This window comes from Bufo bufo, chromosome 10 (assembly GCF_905171765.1).
Source record: "Bufo bufo chromosome 10, aBufBuf1.1, whole genome shotgun sequence".
Taxonomy (NCBI): domain Eukaryota; kingdom Metazoa; phylum Chordata; class Amphibia; order Anura; family Bufonidae; genus Bufo; species Bufo bufo.
The window spans coordinates 1,289,173-1,312,477 of record NC_053398.1 but is presented as its reverse complement, the minus strand read 5'-3'; the positions used below and the strand labels follow the sequence as shown (position 1 = coordinate 1,312,477).

Genomic DNA, 23,305 nt, shown 5'->3' with positions numbered 1-23,305 from the left:
ATCGTGTGCCAGTAGTCCCCCATATCATGTGCCAGTAAGATGTGCCCCCATAGATGCCCCCAATCATGTGCCAGTAGCCAGAGGTCCCCCTTATGTGCCAGTAGTCCCCCATATCGTGTGCCAGTAGTCCCCCATATCGTGTGCCAGTAGCCCCCCATATCGTGTGCCAGTAGCCCCCCATATCGTGTGCCAGTAGCCCCCCATATCGTGTGCCAGTAGCCCCCCCTTATCGTGTGCCAGTAGCCCCCCCTTATCGTGTGCCAGTAGCCCCCCCTTATCGTGTGCCAGTAGCCCCCCCTTATCGTGTGCCAGTAGCCCCCCCTTATCGTGTGCCAGTAGCCCCCCCTTATCGTGTGCCAGTAGCCCCCCCTTATCGTGTGCCAGTAGCCCCCCCTTATCGTGTGCCAGTAGCCCCCCCTTATCGTGTGCCAGTAGCCCCCCTTATCGTGTGCCAGTAGCCCCCCCTTATCGTGTGCCAGTAGCCCCCCCTTATCGTGTGCCAGTAGCCCCCCCTTATCGTGTGCCAGTAGCCCCCCCTTATCGTGTGCCAGTAGCCCCCCCTTATCGTGTGCCAGTAGCCCCCCCTTATCGTGTGCCAGTAGCCCCCCCTTATCGTGTGCCAGTAGCCCCCCCTTATCGTGTGCCAGTAGCCCCCCCTTATCGTGTGCCAGTAGCCCCCCCTTATCGTGTGCCAGTAGCCCCCCCTTATCGTGTGCCAGTAGCCCCCCCTTATCGTGTGCCAGTAGCCCCCCCCTTATCGTGTGCCAGTAGCCCCCCCCTTATCGTGTGCCAGTAGCCCCCCCCCTTATGTGCCAGTAGCGTACCTATATAAAAAAAAAAAAAACACTTACCTCCAGCGATGCGATGCAGGCCTCTTCCGGCCTGTGTCCCTCGCTATACAGCTCAGGCTGGCAGCCTATCAGAGGAACAGGAGGGGACACGCCTCTCCCTCCCCCGCCGCAGCATAGACATCTGTATCTCTGTCCTGAGGACGGCGATACAGATGACTATGGAGATGAACGCTTCCACAATGGAAGCGCTTATCTCCTGCTGCTGTGCCCTGCCGCCGGCCGCCCCCACTTGTCACCAGGGCCGCGGCCTTGCGGCACTCAGGCCTGCCGGCCTAGCGGGAAATTTCCCGGTATCCCGGCAGGCCAGTCCGGCCCTGGTAGCCACCTCATGACCTATAGGTATCGCCAACCGTCTTCTATCTTCCCAGGATACAGGCTTCTGGTTACATATAGATCCAGCAATGCATACAGTATAGGACCACCAGTGTCTTACATAACGAGTGTTAAGGAGTCCGTACTCGGTGTATGAGGGGTCCGGACCCTCATCCAGGGATGAAGGATTTCAGCTTGCCTGACTCTTCCCTGTGTGATAAGCTGCAGTCAGAGGGGTCTGCTGCTGGGAGGTCAGAGGGGTCTGCTGCTGGGGGATCAGAGGCGTCTACTTTAGGGGGGAGGTCAGAGGGGTCTGCCTTGGAGGGGGGCTTCAGAGAGCTCTGCTTGGGAAGTGGGGTGGAACAGCAGGGGTCTGCTGGTTGGAGGTCACAGGGGTCTGCTGGTTGGAGGTCACAGGGATCTGCTGGGAAAGGGGGAAGCAGAGGTCAGAGGGGTCTGCCTTGGAGGGGGGCTTCAGAGAGCTCTGCTTGGGAAGTGGGGTGGAACAGCGGGGTTTGCTGGGAAAGAGGGAAGCGGGGGTCTGCTGGTTGGGGGCCACAGGGGTCTGCTGGTTGGGGGTCACAGGGGTCTGCTGGTTGGGGGTCACAGGGGTCTGCTGGTTGGGGGTCACAGGGGTCTGCTGGTTGGGGTTCACAGGGGTCTGCTGGTTGGAGGTCACAGGGGTCTGCTGGTTGGGGTTCACAGGGGTCTGCTGGTTGGGGGTCACAGGGGTCTGCTGGTTGGGGTTCACAGGGGTCTGCTGGTTGGGGTTCACAGGGGTCTGCTGGTTGGAGGTCACAGGGGTCTGCTGGTTGGGGTTCACAGGGGTCTGCTGGTTGGAGGTCACAGGGATCTGCTGGGAAAGGGGGAAGCAGAGGTCAGAGGGGTCTGCCTTGGAGGGGGGCTTCAGAGAGCTCTGCTTGGGAAGTGGGGTGGAACAGCGGGGTTTGCTGGGAAAGAGGGAAGCGGGGGTCTGCTGGTTGGGGGCCACAGGGGTCTGCTGGTTGGGGGCCACAGGGGTCTGCTGGTTGGAGGTCACAGGGGTCTGCTAGTTGGGGGTCACAGGGGTCTGCTGGTTGGGGTTCACAGGGGTCTGCTGGTTGGGGGTCACAGGGGTCTGCTGGTTGGGGGTCACAGGGGTCTGCTGGTTGGAGGTCACAGGGGTCTGCTGGTTGGGGTTCACAGGGGTCTGCTGGTTGGGGGTCACAGGGGTCTGCTGGTTGGGGGTCACAGGGGTCTGCTGGTTGGGGGTCACAGGGGTCTGCTGGTTGGGGTTCACAGGGGTCTGCTGGTTGGAGGTCACAGGGGTCTGCTGGTTGGGGGTCACAGGGGTCTGCTGGTTGGGGGTCACAGGGGTCTGCTGGTTGGGGGTCACAGGGGTCTGCTGGTTGGGGGTCACAGGGGTCTGCTGGTTGGGGGTCACAGGGGTCTGCTGGTTGGGGGTCACAGGGGTCTGCTGGTTGGGGTTCACAGGGGTCTGCTGGTTGGGGGTCACAGGGGTCTGCTGGTTGGGGGTCACAGGGGTCTGCTGGTTGGGGGTCACAGGGGTCTGCTGGTTGGGGGTCACAGGGGTCTGCTGGTTGGGGGTCACAGGGGTCTGCTGGTTGGGGGTCACAGGGGTCTGCTGGTTGGAGGTCACAGGGGTCTGCTGGTTGGAGGTCACAGGGGTCTGCTGGTTGGGGGTCACAGGGGTCTGCTGGTTGGGGGTCACAGGGGTCTGCTGGTTGGGGGTCACAGGGGTCTGCTGGTTGGGGGTCACAGGGGTCTGCTGGTTGGGGGTCACAGGGGTCTGCTGGTTGGGGGTCACAGGGGTCTGCTGGGGAAGGGAGGGGGAATAAGGGTCTGCAAGGGCAGAGGGGACAGGGATGTGGCAGAGGCACCTGATATCGGTAGAAATAGTGCAGAGAATAGTGAGAGTTGTGCACAACTGCAGGGAATATATGGTCAGGACTTGGACTCTTCACATGGGATGAAAGCCAGAAATCCCTGCTACACAAGGTTGTCAGTTATATTCAACAGTTACTCAGCAAACACAAGCAGCGCCTCAACATGATGATCACAGGAAGCGGAGGAATGGAAGCGCTCGGGGATTGTCATGGGAGGAATGCGACTGGTGGGTTTACTCTTCGCCGGCAGAATGTAGTCACATGATCCGCAATCTCCGCTTATGATGGAAATATTGATTCAAGATCTTCACCTCTGATCCCCATTATACAGTTTATATATATATATCAAATGACTACATAAACCACAAAATCACTATGTACATACATTACTTACCCTGTATTATCCTCCAGAGCTGCACTCACTGTTCTGCTGGTGCAGTCACTGTGTATATACATTACTTATCCTGTACTGATCCTGAGTTACATCCTGTATTATACTCCAGAGCTGCACTCCCTATTCTGCTGGTGCAGTCACTGTGTACATACATTACTTATCCTGTACTGATCCTGAGTTACATCCTGTATTATACTCCAGAGCTGCACTCACTATTCTGCTGGTGCAGTCACTGTGTACATACATTACTTATCCTGTACTGATCCTGAGTTACATCCTGTATTATACCCCAGAGCTGCACTCACTATTCTGCTGGTGCAGTCACTGTGTACATACATTACTTATCCTGTACTGATCCTGAGTTACATCCTGTATTATACTCCAGAGCTGCACTCACTATTCTGCTGGTGCAGTCACTGTGTACATACATTACTTATCCTGTACTGATCCTGAGTTACATCCTGTATTATACTCCAGAGCTGCACTCACTATTCTGCTGGTGCAGTCACTGTGTACATACATTACTTATCCTGTACTGATCCTGAGTTACATCCTGTATTATACTCCAGAGCTGCACTCACTATTCTGCTGGTGCAGTCACTGTGTACATACATTACTTATCCTGTACTGATCCTGAGTTACATCCTGTATTATACTCCAGAGCTGCACTCACTATTCTGCTGGTTCTGTCACTGTGTACATACATTACTTATCCTGTACTGATCCTGAGTTACATCCTGTATTATACTCCAGAGCTGCACTCACTATTCTGCTGGTGCAGTCACTGTGTACATACATTACTTATCCTGTACTGATCCTGAGTTACATCCTGTAATATACTCCAAAGCTGCACTCACTATTCTGCTGGTGCAGTCACTGTGTACATACATTACTTATCCTGTACTGATCCTGAGTTACATCCTGTATTATACTCCAGAGCTGCACTCACTATTCTGCTGGTACAGTCACTGTGTACATACATTACTTATCCTGTACTGATCCTGAGTTACATCCTGTATTATACTCCAGAGCTGCACTCACTATTCTGCTGGTGCAGTCACTGTGTACATACATTACTTGTCCTGTACTGATCCTGAGTTACATCCTGTATTATCCTCCAGAGCTGCACTCACTATTCTGCTGGTGCAGTCACTGTGTACATACATTACTTATCCTGTACTGATCCTGAGTTACATCCTGTATTATACTCCAGAGCTGCACTCACTATTCTGCTGGTGCAGTCACTGTGTACATACATTACTTATCCTGTACTGATCCTGAGTTACATCCTGTATTATACTCCAGAGCTGCACTCACTATTCTGCTGGTGCAGTCACTGTGTACATACATTACTTATCCTGTACTGATCCTGAGTTACATCCTGTATTATACTCCAGAGCTGCACTCACTATTCTGCTGGTGCAGTCACTGTGTACATACATTACTTATCCTGTACTGATCCTGAGTTACATCCTGTATTATACTCCAGAGCTGCACTCACTATTCTGCTGGTGCAGTCACTGTGTACATTACATTACGTATCCTGTACTGATCCTGAGTTACATCCTGTATTATACTCCAGAGCTGCACTCACTATTCTGCTGGTGCAGTCACTGTGTACATACATTACTTATCCTGTACTGATCCTGAGTTACATCCTGTATTATACTCCAGAGCTGCACTCACTATTCTGCTGGTGCAGTCACTGTGTACATACATTACTTATCCTGTACTGATCCTGAGTTACATCCTGTATTATACTCCAGAGCTGCACTCACTATTCTGCTGGTGCAGTCACTGTGTACATACATTACTTATCCTGTACTGATCCTGAGTTACATCCTGTACTATACTCCAGAGCTGCACTCACTGTTCTGTGTCTGTACAGGGCTCGCTGTATTCTGGGACGTGTGGTTTCTGCAGCAGGCTCTGTTCATTTATCGAATGTCGGGAAAGCTAGCTGCCCCCCCCCCGTGTTATTGGCGGTCTGCTAAGCTGTGTGTCTCCAGCTTGCTGACTGTTTCTAATAACAGTCGGTAGAATTGTGCTGCCCATGATTTGCCGCCTTGTAGATGGGGTCCCTCCATATATATGGGACTTGTTTGTAAGGGACATGGACTGTAATGGAGAGTGAAGCACCTGTCCAGGCTCCTCTGCTGGTTGGTCCCGGGGGCTGCAGGACCCCCCTGTGGACGTATCCTCAGGGTCTCTCGTGGGGTGGAGGACTCCTTTAACATGATGGAAAGCTTTAATAAAAAAATAAAAAAAACAACAGAAGAAATGATCAGATTAGGGTTAGAGCTTTCTCGTGGTCGCCCTCTTATCGCTCGCCAGGATCCCCCCCACATTAATCTGAGGGTCTTTTACACCCCAGAACTTCAGGCTAGGTGGAAGAATTCATTAGATTCGGGACTTTTTAGATTTTTATTTTTATTCTTTTTTTTTTTTGTGTTGCATTTCCCACAAACAATTGTATTTCCTTTTGTGGAAAATTCCCTCTTAGTCCAGAAACGGGGATCGGGGACTTGTGTATAAACAAGAAAATCCACATCTGTTTGCAGGAATTTGAGATGGAGAATCTCCACGTCCATGCGAGCTGCAGAGCGTCCGCCGGAGGAATGTGCGGTGACGGGCAGCGCGCCTCTTCTGCTCCCGCCACTTCCTCCTCTGGTCATTTGGGGAATAACTGAACGTTTGTCGTATTTGTCGCACTGGTCTCCATGGCTAGACGCTGGCGGGCGCGCGCCGCCTCCAGGATTGTGCCGCCATGTTCATACACTGACATCACACACTCCTGTTACCTGCACCTCTCTTAGAGGCTCTGTTCATCCAGAGCTTCCTGCTGTGTTCACACGTTGGAATTATTCCCACACATTTTTACAAGAGGACTTGCTCTGGTGCTCTGTTTTCTGATGTCCAGTGTGAACTGTCGCCGGTCCAAACCTGCAGAATCTGCTGATACACTTTACTTACTACCACAGAGTCATCAGGTGGGATCTGACCCTTATACAGGCAGAGCAGTAGAAGGATGTCCGGAAATCTCCAGCTCCTGCCTAACAGTACAGGAGCCAACTTTTTTGGGCGGTTCTAACTCATAACTTCTCAGCACATAGTGACTTGTGTCCATTCCACTGCTTGTACCTGCTGAGGTTGTATCTGAGCTGCAGCGTCCCCTATGGTGTCATAGCTGAGCTGCAGCGCCCCCTCTCTTGTATCTGAGCTGCAGCACCCCCTCCACTGTCGTAGCTGGGCTGCAGCGCCCCCCCTCCCCCCGGTGTCGTAGCTGGGCTGCAGTGCCCACTCTTGTATCTGAGCTGCTGCCCCCCCCCCCCTGCTGTCGTAGCTGAACTGCAGCGGCCCCCCCCCCCCGCTGTCGTAGCTGGGCTGCAGCGCCCCCCCCCCCCCGCTGTCGTAGCTGGGCTGCAGCGCCCCCCCCCCCCGCTGTCGTAGCTGAACTGCAGCACCCCCCGCTGTCGTAGCTGAACTGCAGCACCCCCCCCCCCCAGCTGTCGTAGCTGGCTGCAGCGCCCCCCCCCCCCCCCCCCGCTGTCGTAGCTGGGCTGCAGCTCCCCCCCCCTGCTGTCGTAGCTGGGCTGCAGCTCCCCCCCTCGCTGTCGTAGCTGGGCTGCAGCTCCCCCCCTCGCTGTCGTAGCTGGGCTGCAGCTCCCCCCCCTCGCTGTCGTAGCTGGGCTGCAGCCCCCCCCCCCCCCCCGCTGTCGCAGCTGGGCTGCAGCTCCCCCCCCCCGCTGTCGTAGCTGGGCTGCAGCTCCCCCCCTCGCTGTCGTAGCTGGGCTGCAGCTCCCCCCCCCCCCCCCCCCGCTGTCGCAGCTGGGCTGCAGCTTCCCCCCCCCGCTGTTGTAGCTGGGCTTGGGCTACAGCGCCCCCCCGCTGTCGTAGCTGGGATGCAGCGCCCCCCCCCCCCTGCTGTCGTAGCTGGGCTGCTGCCCCCCCCCTCCGGTGTCGTTGCTGGGCTGCTGCACCCCCTCCGATGTCGTAGCTGGGCTGCTGCACCCCCTCCGATGTCGTAGCTGGGCTGCAGCCCCCCCCCCCGCTGTCATAGCTGGGCTGCAGCCCCCCCCCCGCTGTCGTAGCTGGGCTGCAGCCCCCCCCCCCGCTGTCGTAGCTGGGCTGCAGCGCCCCCCCCCCCCCTCTGGTGTCGTAGCTGGGCTGCTGCCCCCCCTCCGGTGTCGTAGCTGGGCTGCAGCGCCCCCCCGCTGTAGTAGCTGGGCTGCAGCGCCCCCCCCCCCCTGCTGTCGTAGCTGGGCTGCTGCCCCCCCTCCTGTGTCGTAGCTTGGCTGCTGCCCCCCCCTCCGGTGTCGTAGCTGGGCTGCAGCGCCCCCCCCCCCTCTGGTGTCGTAGCTGGGCTGCAGCGCCCCCTCTATTGTCGTATCTGAGCTGCAGCCCCACCTTAGCGTCACCGATAAACCCGTCGTGATGTGCGCAGCACTCAAAGAATTCCTTGGACTTTTTTAGGAGTTGGGGGTGATCCACCTGGTACTGATTATCCCTGTTTGGTTCCTGCAGGAGGTATTCTCCCAAAATGAAGATCACGGTAAAAGTAAAATTAGGTTCAGCCAAGGATAGTACCATGGGAAGGTTGAGCTAGTGGATGTCTGTGTGTCTGTCCATCTCTCTCTCTCACATCTGATACGTCTCTGTGATGCGGAACCCCGGGTGACGTTCTATAGGTCCTGTCTCTGCTTCCAATACAACAGATGTATAATGAAATGTTGTAAACCGTTCTGAATGTCGATGTTTCTTTCTGTTCTGTCTCCTGAGTTCTGGTGATTTTCGTGGGATCGATGCGCAGTAGTTTACAGTCAGATCCAGTCTTGCAGTATGAACATTAGCAGAGCGTGCTAATCTTGAAGGCTTACAATCTACAAGGACACAAGAGTGACCTATTGGGAACCAATGTCATCATGGGCTTAATGGACCGGTGTCACTGTGGCAGAAGCTATGTCACTATGTACAATGTTGAGGGCCACCTGGAGTAGCCAACATGCACTGAACGCTGGAGCATTGGAGACACATTCCACCATCACTGTAATATCAAAGCTAGGAAGAGACCTTACTGAGGACTGAGCCCCAAACCTGCTGAAGACTGAGCCCCAAACCTGCTGAGCCTGGAGGAGAGCCTGCTGAAGACTGAGCCTCAACCCTGCTGAGCCTGGAGGAGAGCCTGCTGAAGACTGAGCCTCAACCCTGCTGAGCCTGGAGGAGAACCTGCTAAAGACTGAGCCCCAAACCTGCTGAGCCTGGAGGAGAGCCTGCTGAAGACTGAGCCTCAACCCTGCTGAGCCTGGAGGAGAGCCTGCTGAAGACTGAGCCCCAAACCTGCTGAGCCTGGAGGAGAGCCTGCTGATGACTGAGCCTCAACCCTGCTGAGCCTAGAGGGAAGTATGCTGAAGACTGAGCCCCAAACCTGCTGAGCCTGGAGGAGAGCCTGCTGATGACTGAGCCTCAACCCTGCTGAGCCTGGAGGAGAGCCTGCTGAAGACTGAGCCCCAACCCTGCTGAGCCTGGAGGAGAGCCTGCTGAAGACTGAGCCTCAACCCTGCTGAGCCTGGAGGAGAGCCTGCTGAAGACTGAGCCCCAAACCTGCTGAGCCTGGAGGAGAGCCTGCTGAAGACTGAGCCCCAAACCTGCTGAGCCTGGAGGAGAGCCTGCTGAAGACTGAGCCCCAAACCTGCTGAGCCTGGAGGAGAGCCTGCTGATGACTGAGCCTCAACTCTGCTGAGCCTAGAGGGAAGTATGCTGAAGACTGAGCCCCAACCCTGCTGAGCCTGGAGGAGAGCCTGCTGAAGACTGAGCCCCAAACCTGCTGAGCCTGGAGGAGAGCCTGCTGAAGACTGAGCCTCAACCCTGCTGAGCCTGGAGGAGAGCCTGCTGAAGACTGAGCCCCAAACCTGCTGAGCCTGGAGGAGAGCCTGCTGAAGACTGAGCCCCAAACCTGCTGAGCCTGGAGGAGAGCCTGCTGAAGACTGAGCCCCAAACCTGCTGAGCCTGGAGGAGAGCCTGCTGATGACTGAGCCTCAACCCTGCTGAGCCTAGAGGGAAGTATGCTGAAGACTGAGCCCCAAACCTGCTGAGCCTGGAGGAGAGCCTGCTGATGACTGAGCCCCAAACCTGCTGAGCCTGGAGGAGAGCCTGCTGATGACTGAGCCCCAAACCTGCTGAGCCTGGAGGAGAGCCTGCTGATGACTGAGCTCCAACCCTGCTGAGCCTGGAGGAGAGCCTGCTGAAGACTGAGCCCCAGACCTGCTGAGCCTGGAGGAGAGCCTGCTGATGACTGAGCCTCAACCCTGCTGAGCCTAGAGGGAAGTATGCTGAAGACTGAGCCCCAAACCTGCTGAGCCTGGAGGAGAGCCTGCTGATGACTGAACCCCAAACCTGCTGAGCCTGGAGGAGAGCCTGCTGATGACTGAGCCCCAAACCTGCTGAGCCTGGAGGAGAGCCTGCTGAAGACTGAGCCCCAAACCTGCTGAGCCTGGAGGAGAGCCTGCTGATGACTGAGCCTAGAGGGAAGTATGCTGAAGACTGAGCCCCAACCCTGCTGAGCCTGGAGGAGAGCCTGCTGAAGACTGAACCCCAAACCTGCTGAGCCTGGAGGAGAGCCTGCTGATGACTGAGCCCCAAACCTGCTGAGCCTGGAGGAGAGCCTGCTGAAGACTGAGCCCCAAACCTGCTGAGCCTGGAGGAGAGCCTGCTGATGACTGAGCCTCAACCCTGCTGAGCCTCGAGGGAAGTATGCTGAAGACTGAGCCCCAAACCTGCTGAGCCTGGAGGAGAGCCTGCTGAAGACTGAGCCCCAAACCTGCTGAGCCTGGAGGAGAGCCTGCTGAAGACTGAGCCTCAACCCTGCTGAGCCTGGAGGAGAGCCTGCTGAAGACTGAGCCCCAACCCTGCTGAGCCTGGAGGAGAGCCTGCTGATCACTGACTGAGCCCCAAACCTGCTGAGCCTGGAGGAGAGCCTGCTGAAGACTGAGCCCCAACCCTGCTGAGCCTGGAGGAGAGCCTGCTGAAGACTGAGCCTCAACCCTGCTGAGCCTGGAGGAGAGCCTGCTGAAGACTGAGCCCCAACCCTGCTGAGCCTGGAGGAGAGCCTGCTAAAGACTGAGCCCCAAACCTGCTGAGCCTGGAGGAGAGCCTGCTGATGACTGAGCCCCAAACCTGCTGAGCCTGGAGGAGAGCCTGCTGAAGACTGAGCCCCAACCCTGCTGAGCCTGGAGGAGAGCCTGCTAAAGACTGAGCCCCAGACCTGCTGAGCCTGGTGGAGAGCCTGCTGATCACTGAACCCCAAACCTGCTGAGCCTGGAGGAGAGCCTGCTGAAGACTGAGCCTCAACCCTGCTGAGCCTAGAGGGAAGTATGCTGAAGACTGAGCCCCAACCCTGCTGAGCCTGGAGGAGAGCCTGCTGATGACTGAGCCCCAAACCTGCTGAGCCTGGAGGAGAGCCTGCTGAAGACTGAGCCCCAACCCTGCTGAGCCTGGAGGAGAGCCTGCTGAAGACTGAGCCTCAACCCTGCTGAGCCTGGAGGAGAGCCTGCTGAAGACTGAGCCCCAAACCTGCTGAGCCTGGAGGAGAGCCTGCTGAAGACTGAGCCCCAAACCTGCTGAGCCTGGAGGAGAGCCTGCTGAAGACTGAGCCCCAAACCTGCTGAGCCTGGAGGAGAGCCTGCTAAAGACTGAGCCCCAGACCTGCTGAGCCTGGAGGAGAGCCTGCTGAAGACTGAGCCTCAACCCTGCTGAGCCTGGAGGAGAGCCTGCTAAAGACTGAGCCCCAGACCTGCTGAGCCTAGAGGGAAGTATGCTGAAGACTGAGCCCCAACCCTGCTGAGCCTGGAGGAGAGCCTGCTGATGACAGTTACATTCATCCTTTTTAAGTTTAGATTTGAGGTAACTATTTTCTCCTGCTGCCAGAAGCCCCAGCAGACAAGTGACCTGGTCCGGGGGCTTAGACTTACAGTAGTTTATAGTGCGGTGACTCTCACTACAATGTTCAGTCATTTTTTATGATTTATTGACTGTAAATGGAATTTCCCATGGACACAATGCTGCAGACAGCACAGACCTGAGACATGATCCATTAGTATTTGCTGGGGGTGACTGACCTCTCCAGTCCAGACACCAGTAAGAGATTAGAAATGACATTCCAGGGTCCTCCGCCAGCCGAATCTCAGGTGCCGCACTCATCTGCCACTGTGCACCGTTTATTCACAACTCACCATCTTCTATATTTGTATGAGCGTCTTCCTACCCATTCAGGTCATGCTCCCTGTACATAGGAGGCAGTATTTATAGTAGTTATATTCTTGTACATAGGAGGCAGTATTATAGTAGTTATATTCTTGTACATAGGAGCAGTATTATAGCAGTTATATCCCTGTACATAGGAGGCAGTATTTATAGTAGTTATATTCTTGTACATAGGAGGCAGTATTATAGTAGTTATATTCTTGTACATAGGAGCAGTATTATAGTAGTTATATTCTTGTACATAGGAGCAGTATTATAGTAGTTATATTCTTGTACATAGGGGGCAGTATTTATAGTAGTTATATTCTTGTACATAGGAGGCAGTATTATAGTAGTTATATTCTTGTACATAGGAGCAGTATTATAGTAGTTATATTCTTGTACATAGGGGGCAGTATTATAGTAGTTATATTCTTGTACATAGGAGGCAGTATTATAGTAGTTATATTCTTGTACATAGGAGGCAGTATTATAGTAGTTATATTCTTGTACATAGGAGCAGTATTATAGTAGTTATATTCTTGTACATAGGAGGCAGTATTATAGTAGTTATATTCTTGTACATAGGAGGCAGTATTGTAGTAGTTATATTCTTGTACATAGGAGGCAGTATTATAGTAGTTATATTCTTGTACATAGGAGCAGTATTATAGTAGTTATATTCTTGTACATAGGAGGCAGTATTATAGAAGTTATATTCTTGTACATAGGAGGCAGTATTATAGTAGTTATATTCTTGTACATAGGAGCAGTATTATAGTAGTTATATTCTTGTACATAGGAGCAGTATTATAGTAGTTATATTCTTGTACATAGGAACAGTATTATAGTAGTTATATTCTTGTATATAGGAGCAGTATTATAGTAGTTATATTCTTGTACATAGGAGCAGTATTATAGTAGTTATATTCTTGTACATAGGAGCAGTATTATAGTAGTTATATTCTTGTACATAGGAGCAGTATTATAGTAGTTATATTCTTGTACATAGGAGCAGTATTATAGTAGTTATATTCCTGTACATAGGAGGCAGTATTATAGTAGTTATATTCTTGTACATAGGAGGCAGTATTATAGTAGTTATATTCTTGTACATAGGAGCAGTATTATAGTAGTTATATTCCTGTACATAGGCAGTATTATAGTAGTTATATTCTTGTACATAGGAGGCAGTATTATAGTAGTTATATTATTGTACATAGGAGGCAGTATTACAGTAGTTATACTCTTGTACAGAGGAGCAGTATTATAGTAGTTATATTCTTGTACATAGGAGGCAGTATTATAGTAGTTATATTCTTGTACATAGGAGCAGTATTATAGTAGTTGTATTCTTGTACATAGGAGGCAGTATTATAGTAATTGTATTCTTGTACATAGGAGCAGTATTATAGTAGTTATATTCTTGTACATAGGAGGCAGTATTATAGTAGTTATATTCTTGTACATAGGAGGCAGTATTATAGTAGTTATATTCTTGTACATAGGAGGCAGTATTATTGTAGTTATATTCTTGTACATAGGAGGCAGTATTATAGTAGTTATATTCTTGTACATAGGAGCAGTATTATAGTAGTTATATTCTAGTACATAGGAGGCAGTATTATAGTAGTTATATTCTTGCACATAGGAGCAGTATTATAGTAGTTATATTCTTGTACATAGGAGCAGTATTATAGTAGTTATATTCTTGTACATAGGAGGCAGTATTATTGTAGTTATATTCTTGCACATAGGAGCAGTATTATAGTAGTTATATTCCTGTACATAGGAGGCAGTATTATAGTAGTTATATTCTTGTACATAGGAGGCAGTATTATTGTAGTTATATTCTTGTACATAGGAGGCAGTATTATAGTAGTTATATTCTTGTACATAGGAGGCAGTATTATAGTAGTTATATTCTTGTACATAGGAGGCAGTATTATAGTAGTTATAGTCTTGTACATAAGAGCAGTATTATAGTAGTTATATCCCTGTACATAGGAGCAGTATTATAGTAGTTATATTCTTGTACATAGGGGGCAGTATTATAGTAGTTATATTCTTGTACATAGGGGGCAGTATTATAGTAGTTATATTCTTGTACATAGGAGCAGTATTATAGTAGTTATATTCTTGTACATAGGAGGCAGTATTATAGTAGTTATATTCTTATACATAGGAGCAGTATTATAGAAGTTATATTCTTGTACATAGGGGGCAGACATGAGCTCATCCGTCCCTTGCTCTCCCTATTTATCAGTTTATTCTCAGTATTTAAATGTAGTTCTTGTGTGAAGATAATGCATTGACGATGGTGCTGGATGATGGGGGTTTGTGTCCTATTGATGGGATCCGGTGTGGAGGTTTTGGTGTGTTGACGTTCTCTTCTGGACCATTAGCCAGCAGTCTGATGGTTCTCAGGATTAGGGAGAGGACGGGTGTCCTGCTTGTACTGCTCTCCCCTCTGTTGTGTGCGGTTCGCTCGTGTTCCAGCGCGGTCGGTAAGCTCCCGGGTGACATTGTGACTGCTATCACCCGGCCTCAATGTCAAAGTTCTCTGTGGAATGTGGAGAAAGGTGGAAGCAGCCGCAGAGGTGACATCAGTGACGAGTGGTGGAGACTGGAGGTATGGGGCGGTGTGGACGCTGTCTGACTCGTACCCCCCTCTGCTGACACCTGCTGGATGTTCATAGTGAAGGTTTCTTGTCTGTGGTCGACCGCAGGTTATTCTGGTAATCCTCTAGCAGTGTCGCCTCGTTGTCCGTGTGTCTGTCCGGCATGCGGTTATGTTTTCGCTCTTCTCAGTGGAATTTGATGATTTCTTCTCCGCTCTCGGCGGACTTGCAGATTTCCTGTCCTGCTTTGTGTCTCTTTGGGCTCCTGGCATCTGTATAAACCTGTGGGGCAGATCTGGGGGCCCCCGGTGCTCGGCTGAGTCTTTGCTGAGAATCAGTTTCTGTGTCTGATTCTCCATCATAAATCTTCACCTAATGATGACACCTGGAAAGCGCTGGATTAGCGAGACGAGCTCTGCCGGGATTATCATTCCTTCCCGGGAATCCTGATGGATCCGTATTTGATCGTCTGAGACATCCATAAGAACAATTCCCATGAACAGAACGGGTCACAAGGAAGATCTGCCTCCGGGCGCACTCAGTCTTCATGAAAAGTCCTGCACCGTTTTGTGCATGCAGGGCCCATGCAGAGCTATGTGTCTCCATAGTTACAGACTACAAACAGGCCGCGCGTAGTCTGATCCTGACTTTATTTGCTGATTTCCCTTTTGTGTTCTGTACAATCCCAATAATCGGACGGCTTTGGGACCAGCGAGGGGCCCCATTATCAAGGATTCCAGACTATTGGGTCCTATGGGTCCTAGCAGCAGTTATGTGGGGTAATAGTGCCTGGGTCATGATGTCATCACCATAAGGCTGGCCTTGTGATGTGGACATCCTCACACGACTTGTACTGATTGCCGGTCATCCGACCCTTGGGACCCCGACTCATGCTGAGAATAAAGGGGCCGCAGAACGCAACGCCGGGTGGTCGGGAGCACCGCTGTCCGGGGCCCAGCAATCAGATCACTACCAATTATAAAGGGGAGTCTTAGCAGAATGTATATAAATGGAGTTCCCCTTTAATGCCACTGCATAGGGAATAAATAGAAAGGTCATCCCCTTCGCTTCCTCTGGATTATCAGGTGCCGGATTAGTGGAAATGAGTATTATATATATCATACTGTCTGTGAACATCCATTACTCCGTTTCTGTTTTTCCAGAATTGTGACTTTCTCATCGTCTCCTCTGCTAGGGATACGTGTAACTGAGCACGGAGCTCGGAGGCGGCACATGCCCAGCGCCGATCACTGCCAAATGTGTCATAGGGCTCCGGGCACCGGCTACAATGTAACCTCAGTCATTACAGTGTGAAAACAGCAGAACAAACAGCTCACTGGGGGTCGAGAAATAGTATGTGGCTGTGCGAGAACTACAACTCCCAGCAAGTAACTCACAGCTTCGGAGTATAATACAGGATAAGTAATGTATGTACACAGTGACTGCACCAGCAGAATAGTGAGTGCAGCTCTGGAGTATAATACAGCATGTAACTCAGGATCAGTACAGGATAAGTAATGTATGTACATAGTGACTGCACCAGCAGAATAGGGAGTGCAGCTCTGGAGTGTAATACAGGATGTAACTCAGGATCAGTACAGGATAAGTAATGTATGTACATGGTGACTGCACCAGCAGAATAGTGAGTGCAGCTCTGGAGTATAATACAGGATGTAACTCAGGATCAGTACAGGATAAGTAATGTATGTACACAGTGACTGCACCAGCAGAATAATGAGTGCAGCTCTGGAGTATAATACTGGATGTAACTCAGGATCAGTACAGGATAAGTAATGTATGTACACAGTGACTGCACCAGCAGAATAGTGAGTGCAGCTCTGGAGTGTAATACAGGATGTAACTCAGGATCAGTACAGGATAAGTAATGTCTGTACACAGTGACTGCACCAGCAGAATAGTGAGTGCAGCTCTGGAGTATAATACTGGATGTAACTCAGGATCAGTACAGGATAAGTAATGTATGTACACAGTGACTGCACCAGCAGAATAGTGAGTGCAGCTCTGGAGGATAATACAGGATGTAACTCAGGATCAGTACAGGATAAGTAATGTATGTACACAGTGACTGCACCAGCAGAATAGTGAGTGCAGCTCTGGAGTGTAATACAGGATGTAACTCAGGATCAGTACAGGATAAGTAATGTATGTACACAGTGACTGCACCAGCAGAACAGTGAGTGCAGCTCTGGAGTGTAATACAGGATGTAACTCAGGATCAGTACAGGATAAGTAATGTATGTACACAGTGACTGCACCAGCAGAACAGTGAGTGCAGCTCTGGAGCATAATACAGGATGTAACTCAGGATCAGTACAGGATAAGTAATGTATGTACACAGTGACTGCACCAGCAGAATAGTGAGTGCAGCTCTGGAGTATAGTACAGGATGTAACTCAGGATCAGTACAGGATAAGTAATGTATGTACACAGTGACTGCAGCAGCAGAATAGTGAGTGCAGCTCTGGAGTATAATACAGGATGTAACTCAGGATCAGTACAGGATAAGTAATGTATGTACACAGTGACTGCACCAGCAGAATAGTGAGTGCAGCTCTGGAGTATAATACAGGATGTAACTCAGGATCAGTACAGGATAAGTAATGTATGTACACAGTGACTGCACCAGCAGAATAGTGAGTGCAGCTCTGGAGTATAATACAGGATGTAACTCAGGATCAGTACAGGATAAGTAATGTATGTACACAGTGACTGCACCAGCAGAATAGTGAGTGCAGCTCTGGAGTATAATACAGGATGTAACTCAGGATCAGTACAGGATAAGTAATGTATGTACACAGTGACTGCACAAGCAGAATAGTGAGTGCAGCTCTGGAGTATAATACAGGATGTAACTCAGGATCAGTAATGTATGTACACAGTGACTGCACCAGCAGAATAGTGAGTGCAGCTCTGGAGTATAATACAGGACGTAACTCAGGATCAGTACAGGATAAGTAATGTATGTACACAGTGACTGCACCAGCAGAATAGTGAGTGCAGCTCTGGAGTATAATACAGGATGTAACTCAGGATCAGTACAGGATAAGTAATGTATGTACACAGTGACTGCACCAGCAGAATAGTGAGTGCAGCTCTGGAGTAATATACAGGATGTAACTCAGGATCAGTACAGGATAAGTGATGTATGTACACAGTGACTGCACCAGCAGAATAGTGAATGCAGCTCTGGAGTATAATACAGGATGTAACTCAGGATCAGTACAGGATAAGTAATGTATGTACACAGTGATTGCACCAGCAGAATAGTGAGTGCAGCTCTGGAGTATAATACAGGATGTAACTCAGGATCAGTACAGGATAAGTAATGTATGTACACAGTGATTGCACCAGCAGAATAGTGAGTTCAGCCCTGGAGTATAATACAGGATGTGAGTTCAGCCCTGGAGTATAATACAGGATGTAACTCAGGATCAGTGCAGGATAAGTAATGTATGTACACAGTGATTGCACCAGCAGAATAGTGAGTGCAGCTCTGGAGTATAATACAGGATGTAACTCAGGATCAGTACAGGCTAAGTAATGTATGTACACAGTGACTGCATCAGCAGAATAGTGAGTGCAGCTCTGGAGTATAATACAGGATGTAACTCAGGATCAGTACAGGATAAGTAATGTATGTACATAGTGAGTGCAGCTCTGGAGTATAATACAGGATGTAACTTGGGATAAGTAATGTATGTACATGGGGACTGCACCAGGAGAATAGTGAGTGCAGCTCTGGAGGATAATACAAGGTAAGTAATGTATGTACATAGTGATTTTGTGGTTTATGTAGTCATTTGATATACAGTACAGACCCTGCAGTTTGGACACACTTTCTCATTCAAAGAGTTTTCTTTATTTTCATGACTATGAAGGCATCAAAACTATGAATTAACACATGTGGAATTATATACATAACAACCAAGTGTGAAACAACTGAAAATATGTCATATTCTAGGTTCTTCACAGTAGCCACCTTTTGCTTTGATTACTGCTTTGCACACTCTTGGCATTCTCTTGATGAGCTTCAAGAGGTCGTCCCTTGAAATGGTCTTCACTTCACAGGTGTGCCCTGTCAGGTTTAGTAAGTGGGATTTCTTGCCTTATAAATGGGGTTGGGACCATCAGTGGCGTTGAGGAGAAGTCAGGTGGATACACAGCTGATAGTCCTACTGAATAGACTGTTAGAATTTGTATTATGGCAAGAAAAAAGCAGCTAAGTAAAGAAAACCGAGTGGCCATCATTACTTTAAGAAATGAAGGTCAGTCAGTCAGCCGAAAGATTGGGAAAACTGTGAAAGTAAGGGCTATTTGACCATGAAGGAGAGTGATGGGGTGCTGCGCCAGATGACCTGACCTCCACAGTCACCGGACCTGAACCCAATCGAGATGGTTTGGGGTGAGCTGGACCGCAGAGTGAAGGCAAAAGGGCCAACAAGTGCTAAGCATCTCTGGGAACTCCTTCAAGACTGTTGGAAGACCATTTCAGGGGACTACCTCTTGGAGCTCATCAAGAGAATGCCAAGAGTGTGCAAAGCAGTAATCAAAGCAAAAGGTGGCTACTTTGAAGAACCTAGAATATGACATATTTTCAGTTGTTTCACACTTGTTTGTTATGTATATAATTCCACATGTGTTAATTCATAGTTTTGATGCCTTCATAGTCATGAAAATAAAGAAAACTCTTTGAATGAGAAGGTGTGTCCAAACTTTTGGTCTGTACTGTATGTAATGTACCGATCGCTGACTGTACTGTATATATATAAACTGTATAATGGGGATCAGAGGTGAAGATCTTGAATCAATATTTCCATCATAAGCGGAGATTGCGGATCATGTGACTACATTCTGCCGGCGAAGAGAAAACCCACCAGTCGCATTCCTCCCATGACGATCCCCGAGCGCTTCCTGTGATCACCATGTTGAGGCGCTGGTTGTGTTTGCTGTGCCAGAACATGTACGTCGTATGGCGTTCCTGCAGAATAAGGACGTCGTATCATTTTTATCGCATAGTGAGCACCATAATATTAATACCTAAAAAGCCTTCTCAGAAATATATTTTTTTTCATGTTTTCCAATATAATCTATGATAAACTAAATGATGCTGTTGAAAAATATGACTCGTCACGAAAAAAATAAACCCTCGTATGGCTGTGTGAACGAAAGGTTAAAAAGCTGTTTTTTGGAAAAAAAATTAAAAAGCCAACAATGGGCCTGTTCTTTAATGGGTTAATATGGCCATGTTGCTGGGTGTTTTGTACCGCTCTGCGGGGTCCTGCTGGGCATGGTTTGGGTTGTGTCCCTTCTGACTTTCCGTGCATGCCCCGGCTCGCTAGAACACCTTGGCCGGACCCCGCGCTCTGCCCCCGCGGCCGGACCACGCGCTCTGCCCCCGCGGCCGATGGAAGAGGGATTTTGCCTCTTTCACTTTGCGCTTCGTTTTTCTCCTTTCTTCATGGAATGTGTTGGCCGTGATGTTCTTCTGGATGATGAAATGTTTTTGGGCAGCTGTAAGATGCAGCCCCGGGGACATGCAGAGCTGCAGGCCGGTCCAGGGAGCCGTCCTCTGTAACCCTTTCCGCATTCTGCTCTGCAGCCTCGGGTCTAGCGGCGGCTGCGCTCTCACCACGGAGGTTTCTGGGCTGCAGCTCCTGGTCGTCTCCATGTGCAGATGTAGTAGAGGAGACGTCATGGCGCCCGCCAAATGAGAACCGCCAACGGTGTCCATTCCTGCCCTGATCGTTTCCTCGGATCGGAGGCTTTTCATTCTCTACAAAATTAGGGTTTTCCACAGTTTAAAGCTCATCTGTCAGCAGTTCTGTCCCTCTGACCCCGGCTGACCTGTGCCATGTGCTCCTGGCAGCTGAAGACATCCGTGTGGGTCCCGTGTTCATATGTGTTTTACTGTATGCAACTGAGCCTCTAGGAGCAACGGGGGCGTTGCCATTACACCTAGAGGCTCCGCTCTCTCTGCACTTTGACACGTGATGATGTTTACACTGCCTGGTCCTGTCGGTGCAGAGAAAGCAGAGCCTCTAGGTGTAATGGTAACGCCCCCGTTGCTCCTATATAGTAAAACCTCATGTTTCTCAGCAATGCAGGCACATATGAACACGGGACCAACACGGATGTCTTCAGCCGCCGAGCGCACACGGAATAGGTCAGCCGGGGTCAGAGGGACAGAACTGCTGACAGATGAGATTTAAGCAAATTTCCACAATTAAAATCCTGATTGGTGCAGACGTCCCCCCCCCCCCCCCCCAATCAGTAATGAGAGGATCAGGTTGGATGGACCCCTGTGGTGCTGGTGTTAATATATAGTTGGTCTCCAATCTTCTCTGTTGTAATGATCTCTGCATGCTGTCAGTGAATGGCAGCAGCTAGAGGCAAAAAAAAACTGTCCACAAGTGCCTCAGAGTTACATAATGAAATTAGCATGGTCCCAGCAGCACAGAGGATTTCAGGAGAGGAATGCGTTGATGTTGTGGAGGTCACAGGATGAGAGTTATATAGTGGAAGAAGCAGGGTCCCAACAGCACAGAGGATTTCAGGAGAGGAGTGCGCTGATGTTGTGGAGGTCACAGGATGAGAGTTACATAGTGGAAGGAGCAGGGTCCTCCCAGCAGCACAGAGGATTTCAGGAGAGGAGTGTGCTGATCTTGTGGAGGTCACAGGAGGAGAGTTGCATAGTGGAAGGAGCAGGGTCCTCCCAGCAGCACAGAGGATTTCAGGAGAGGAGTGTGCTGATCTTGTGGAGGTCACAGGATGAGAGTTACATAGTGGGAGGAGCAGGGTCCCAGCAGCACAGAGGATTTCAGGAGAGCAGTCTGCTGATGTTGTGGAGGTCACAGGATGAGAGTTACATAGTGGAAGGAGCAGGGTCCCAGCAGCACAGAGGATTTCAGGAGAGGGTGTGCTGATCTTGTGGAGGTCACAGGATGAGAGTTGCATAGTGGAAGGAGCAGGGTCCCCAGCAGCACAGAGGATTTCAGGAGAGGAGTGCGCTGATGTTGGGGAGGTCAAAGGCTGATAGTTACATAGTGGAAGGAGCAGGGTCCCAGCAGCACAGAGGATTTCAGGAGAGGGGTGTGCTGATGTTGGGGAGGTCAAAGGCTGATAGTTACATAGTGGAAGGAGCAGGGTCCCAGCAGCACAGAGGATTTCAGGAGAGAGTGCGCTGATGTTGTGGAGGTCACAGGCTGAGAGTTACATAGTGGAAGGAGCAGCGTCCCCAGCAGCACAGAGGATTTCAGGAGAGAGTGTGCTGATGTTGTGGAGGCCACAGGATGATAGTTACATAGTGGAAGGAGCAGGGTCCCAGCAGCACAGATGATTTCAGGAGAGAGTGCGCTGATCTTGTGGAGGTCACAGGCTGAGAGTCACATAGTGGAAGGAGCAGGGTCCTCCCAGCAGCACAGAGGATTTCAGGAGAGCAGTGTGCTGATCTTGTGGAGGTCACAGGAGGAGAGTTACATAGTGGAAGGAGCAGGGTCCTCCCAGCAGCACAGAGGATTTCAGGAGAGGAGTGTGCTGATCTTGTGGAGGTCACAGGAGGAGAGTTACATAGTGGAAGGAGCAGGGTCCCAGCAGCACAGAGTATTTCAGGAGAGAGTGTGCTGATCTTGTGGAGGTCACAGGAGGAGAGTTACATAGTGGAAGGAGCAGGGTCCCAGCAGCACAGAGGGTTTCAGGAGAGGAGTGTGCTGATCTTGTGGGGGCCACAGGATGATAGTTACATAGTGGAAGGAGCAGGGTCCTCCCAGCAGCACAGAGGATTTCAGGAGAGGAGTGCGCTAATCTTGTGGAGGCCACAGGCTGATAGTTACATAGTGGAAGGAGCAGGGTCCCAGCAGCACAGAGGATTTCAGGAGAGCAGTGTGCTGATCTTGTGGAGGTCACAGGAGGAGAGTTACATAGTGGAAGGAGCAGGGTCCCAGCAGCACAGAGGGTTTCAGGAGAGAGTGCGCTGATGTTGTGGAGGTCACAGGCTGAGAGTTACATAGTGGAAGGAGCAGGGTCCCAGCAGCACAGAGGGTTTCAGGAGAGCAGTGCGCTAATCTTGTGGAGGCCACAGGCTGATAGTTACATAGTGGAAGGAGCAGGGTCCCAGCAGCACAGAGGGTTTCAGGAGAGCAGTGCGCTAATCTTGTGGAGGCCACAGGAGGAGAGTTACATAGTGGAAGGAGCAGGGTCCCAGCAGCACAGAGGATTTCAGGAGAGAGTGCGCTGATGTTGTGGAGGTCACAGGCTGAGAGTTACATAGTGGAAGGAGCAGGGTCCCAGCAGCACAGAGGGTTTCAGGAGAGCAGTGCGCTAATCTTGTGGAGGCCACAGGCTGATAGTTACATAGTGGAAGGAGCAGGGTCCCAGCAGCACAGAGGGTTTCAGGAGAGGAGTGCGCTGATGTTGGGGAGGTGAGAGGTACATAGCGGTCGTGCTCCTGGTCATGTGTCTGACGCGTCTTTCTCTTTTCTCTGCAGTTTTGTCAGCCGGCGGGATGGCAGCTTTCACGAGAGCGGAAACAACCCACATTCTTCGTTGTCGTCTTAACGGACATCGACTCGGACCGCCATTATTGCTCTTGTCTGACGTTCTACGAGGCGGAGATCAACCTGCAGGTGAGACGGTACTGATGGACCCGGGGGTGAATTCTGTAAAGCATGTGTCCATGTGACTATTGACAACTCCTGCAGATTCATTCCCTCAATTTTCAAGATCTCAGCTTGCGATCAGTGAATGGAACTAATTTATTTAGATCCAAAGACTGAATATCCTGAGCCCGTCGGGTCTGTTACAGTGTGTCTGCAGCCGGTTTCCTGAGGGTTTTCTACACTGATACATTGTAACAAACTTCCCAGCTGTGATGAGGACTGGCTGGATGCCGCTCCGTTGCACAATGCTGAGGTCTCATGTTGGGGGTCACGCCCGGACCCTGCGGTGCGGATATTTTTAGACTAGATCTGGAATTAGAAGCTGTTG

General features: G+C 50.6%; 1 protein-coding gene across 6 annotated transcripts in view; it reads left to right on the top strand.

Annotated features, from left to right (window-relative positions):
• SBF2 (SET binding factor 2) overlaps positions 1–23,305 on the top strand; it is a 293,682-nt gene that overhangs the window by 84,465 nt on the left and 185,912 nt on the right. For all 6 annotated transcript variants that reach the window (XM_040410355.1, XM_040410354.1, XM_040410353.1 and 3 more), the window contains exon 3: positions 22,807–22,944. In XM_040410355.1, coding sequence (XP_040266289.1) covers positions 22,807–22,944 — 138 coding nt within the window. The remainder of the gene's footprint in view (positions 1–22,806; positions 22,945–23,305) is intronic.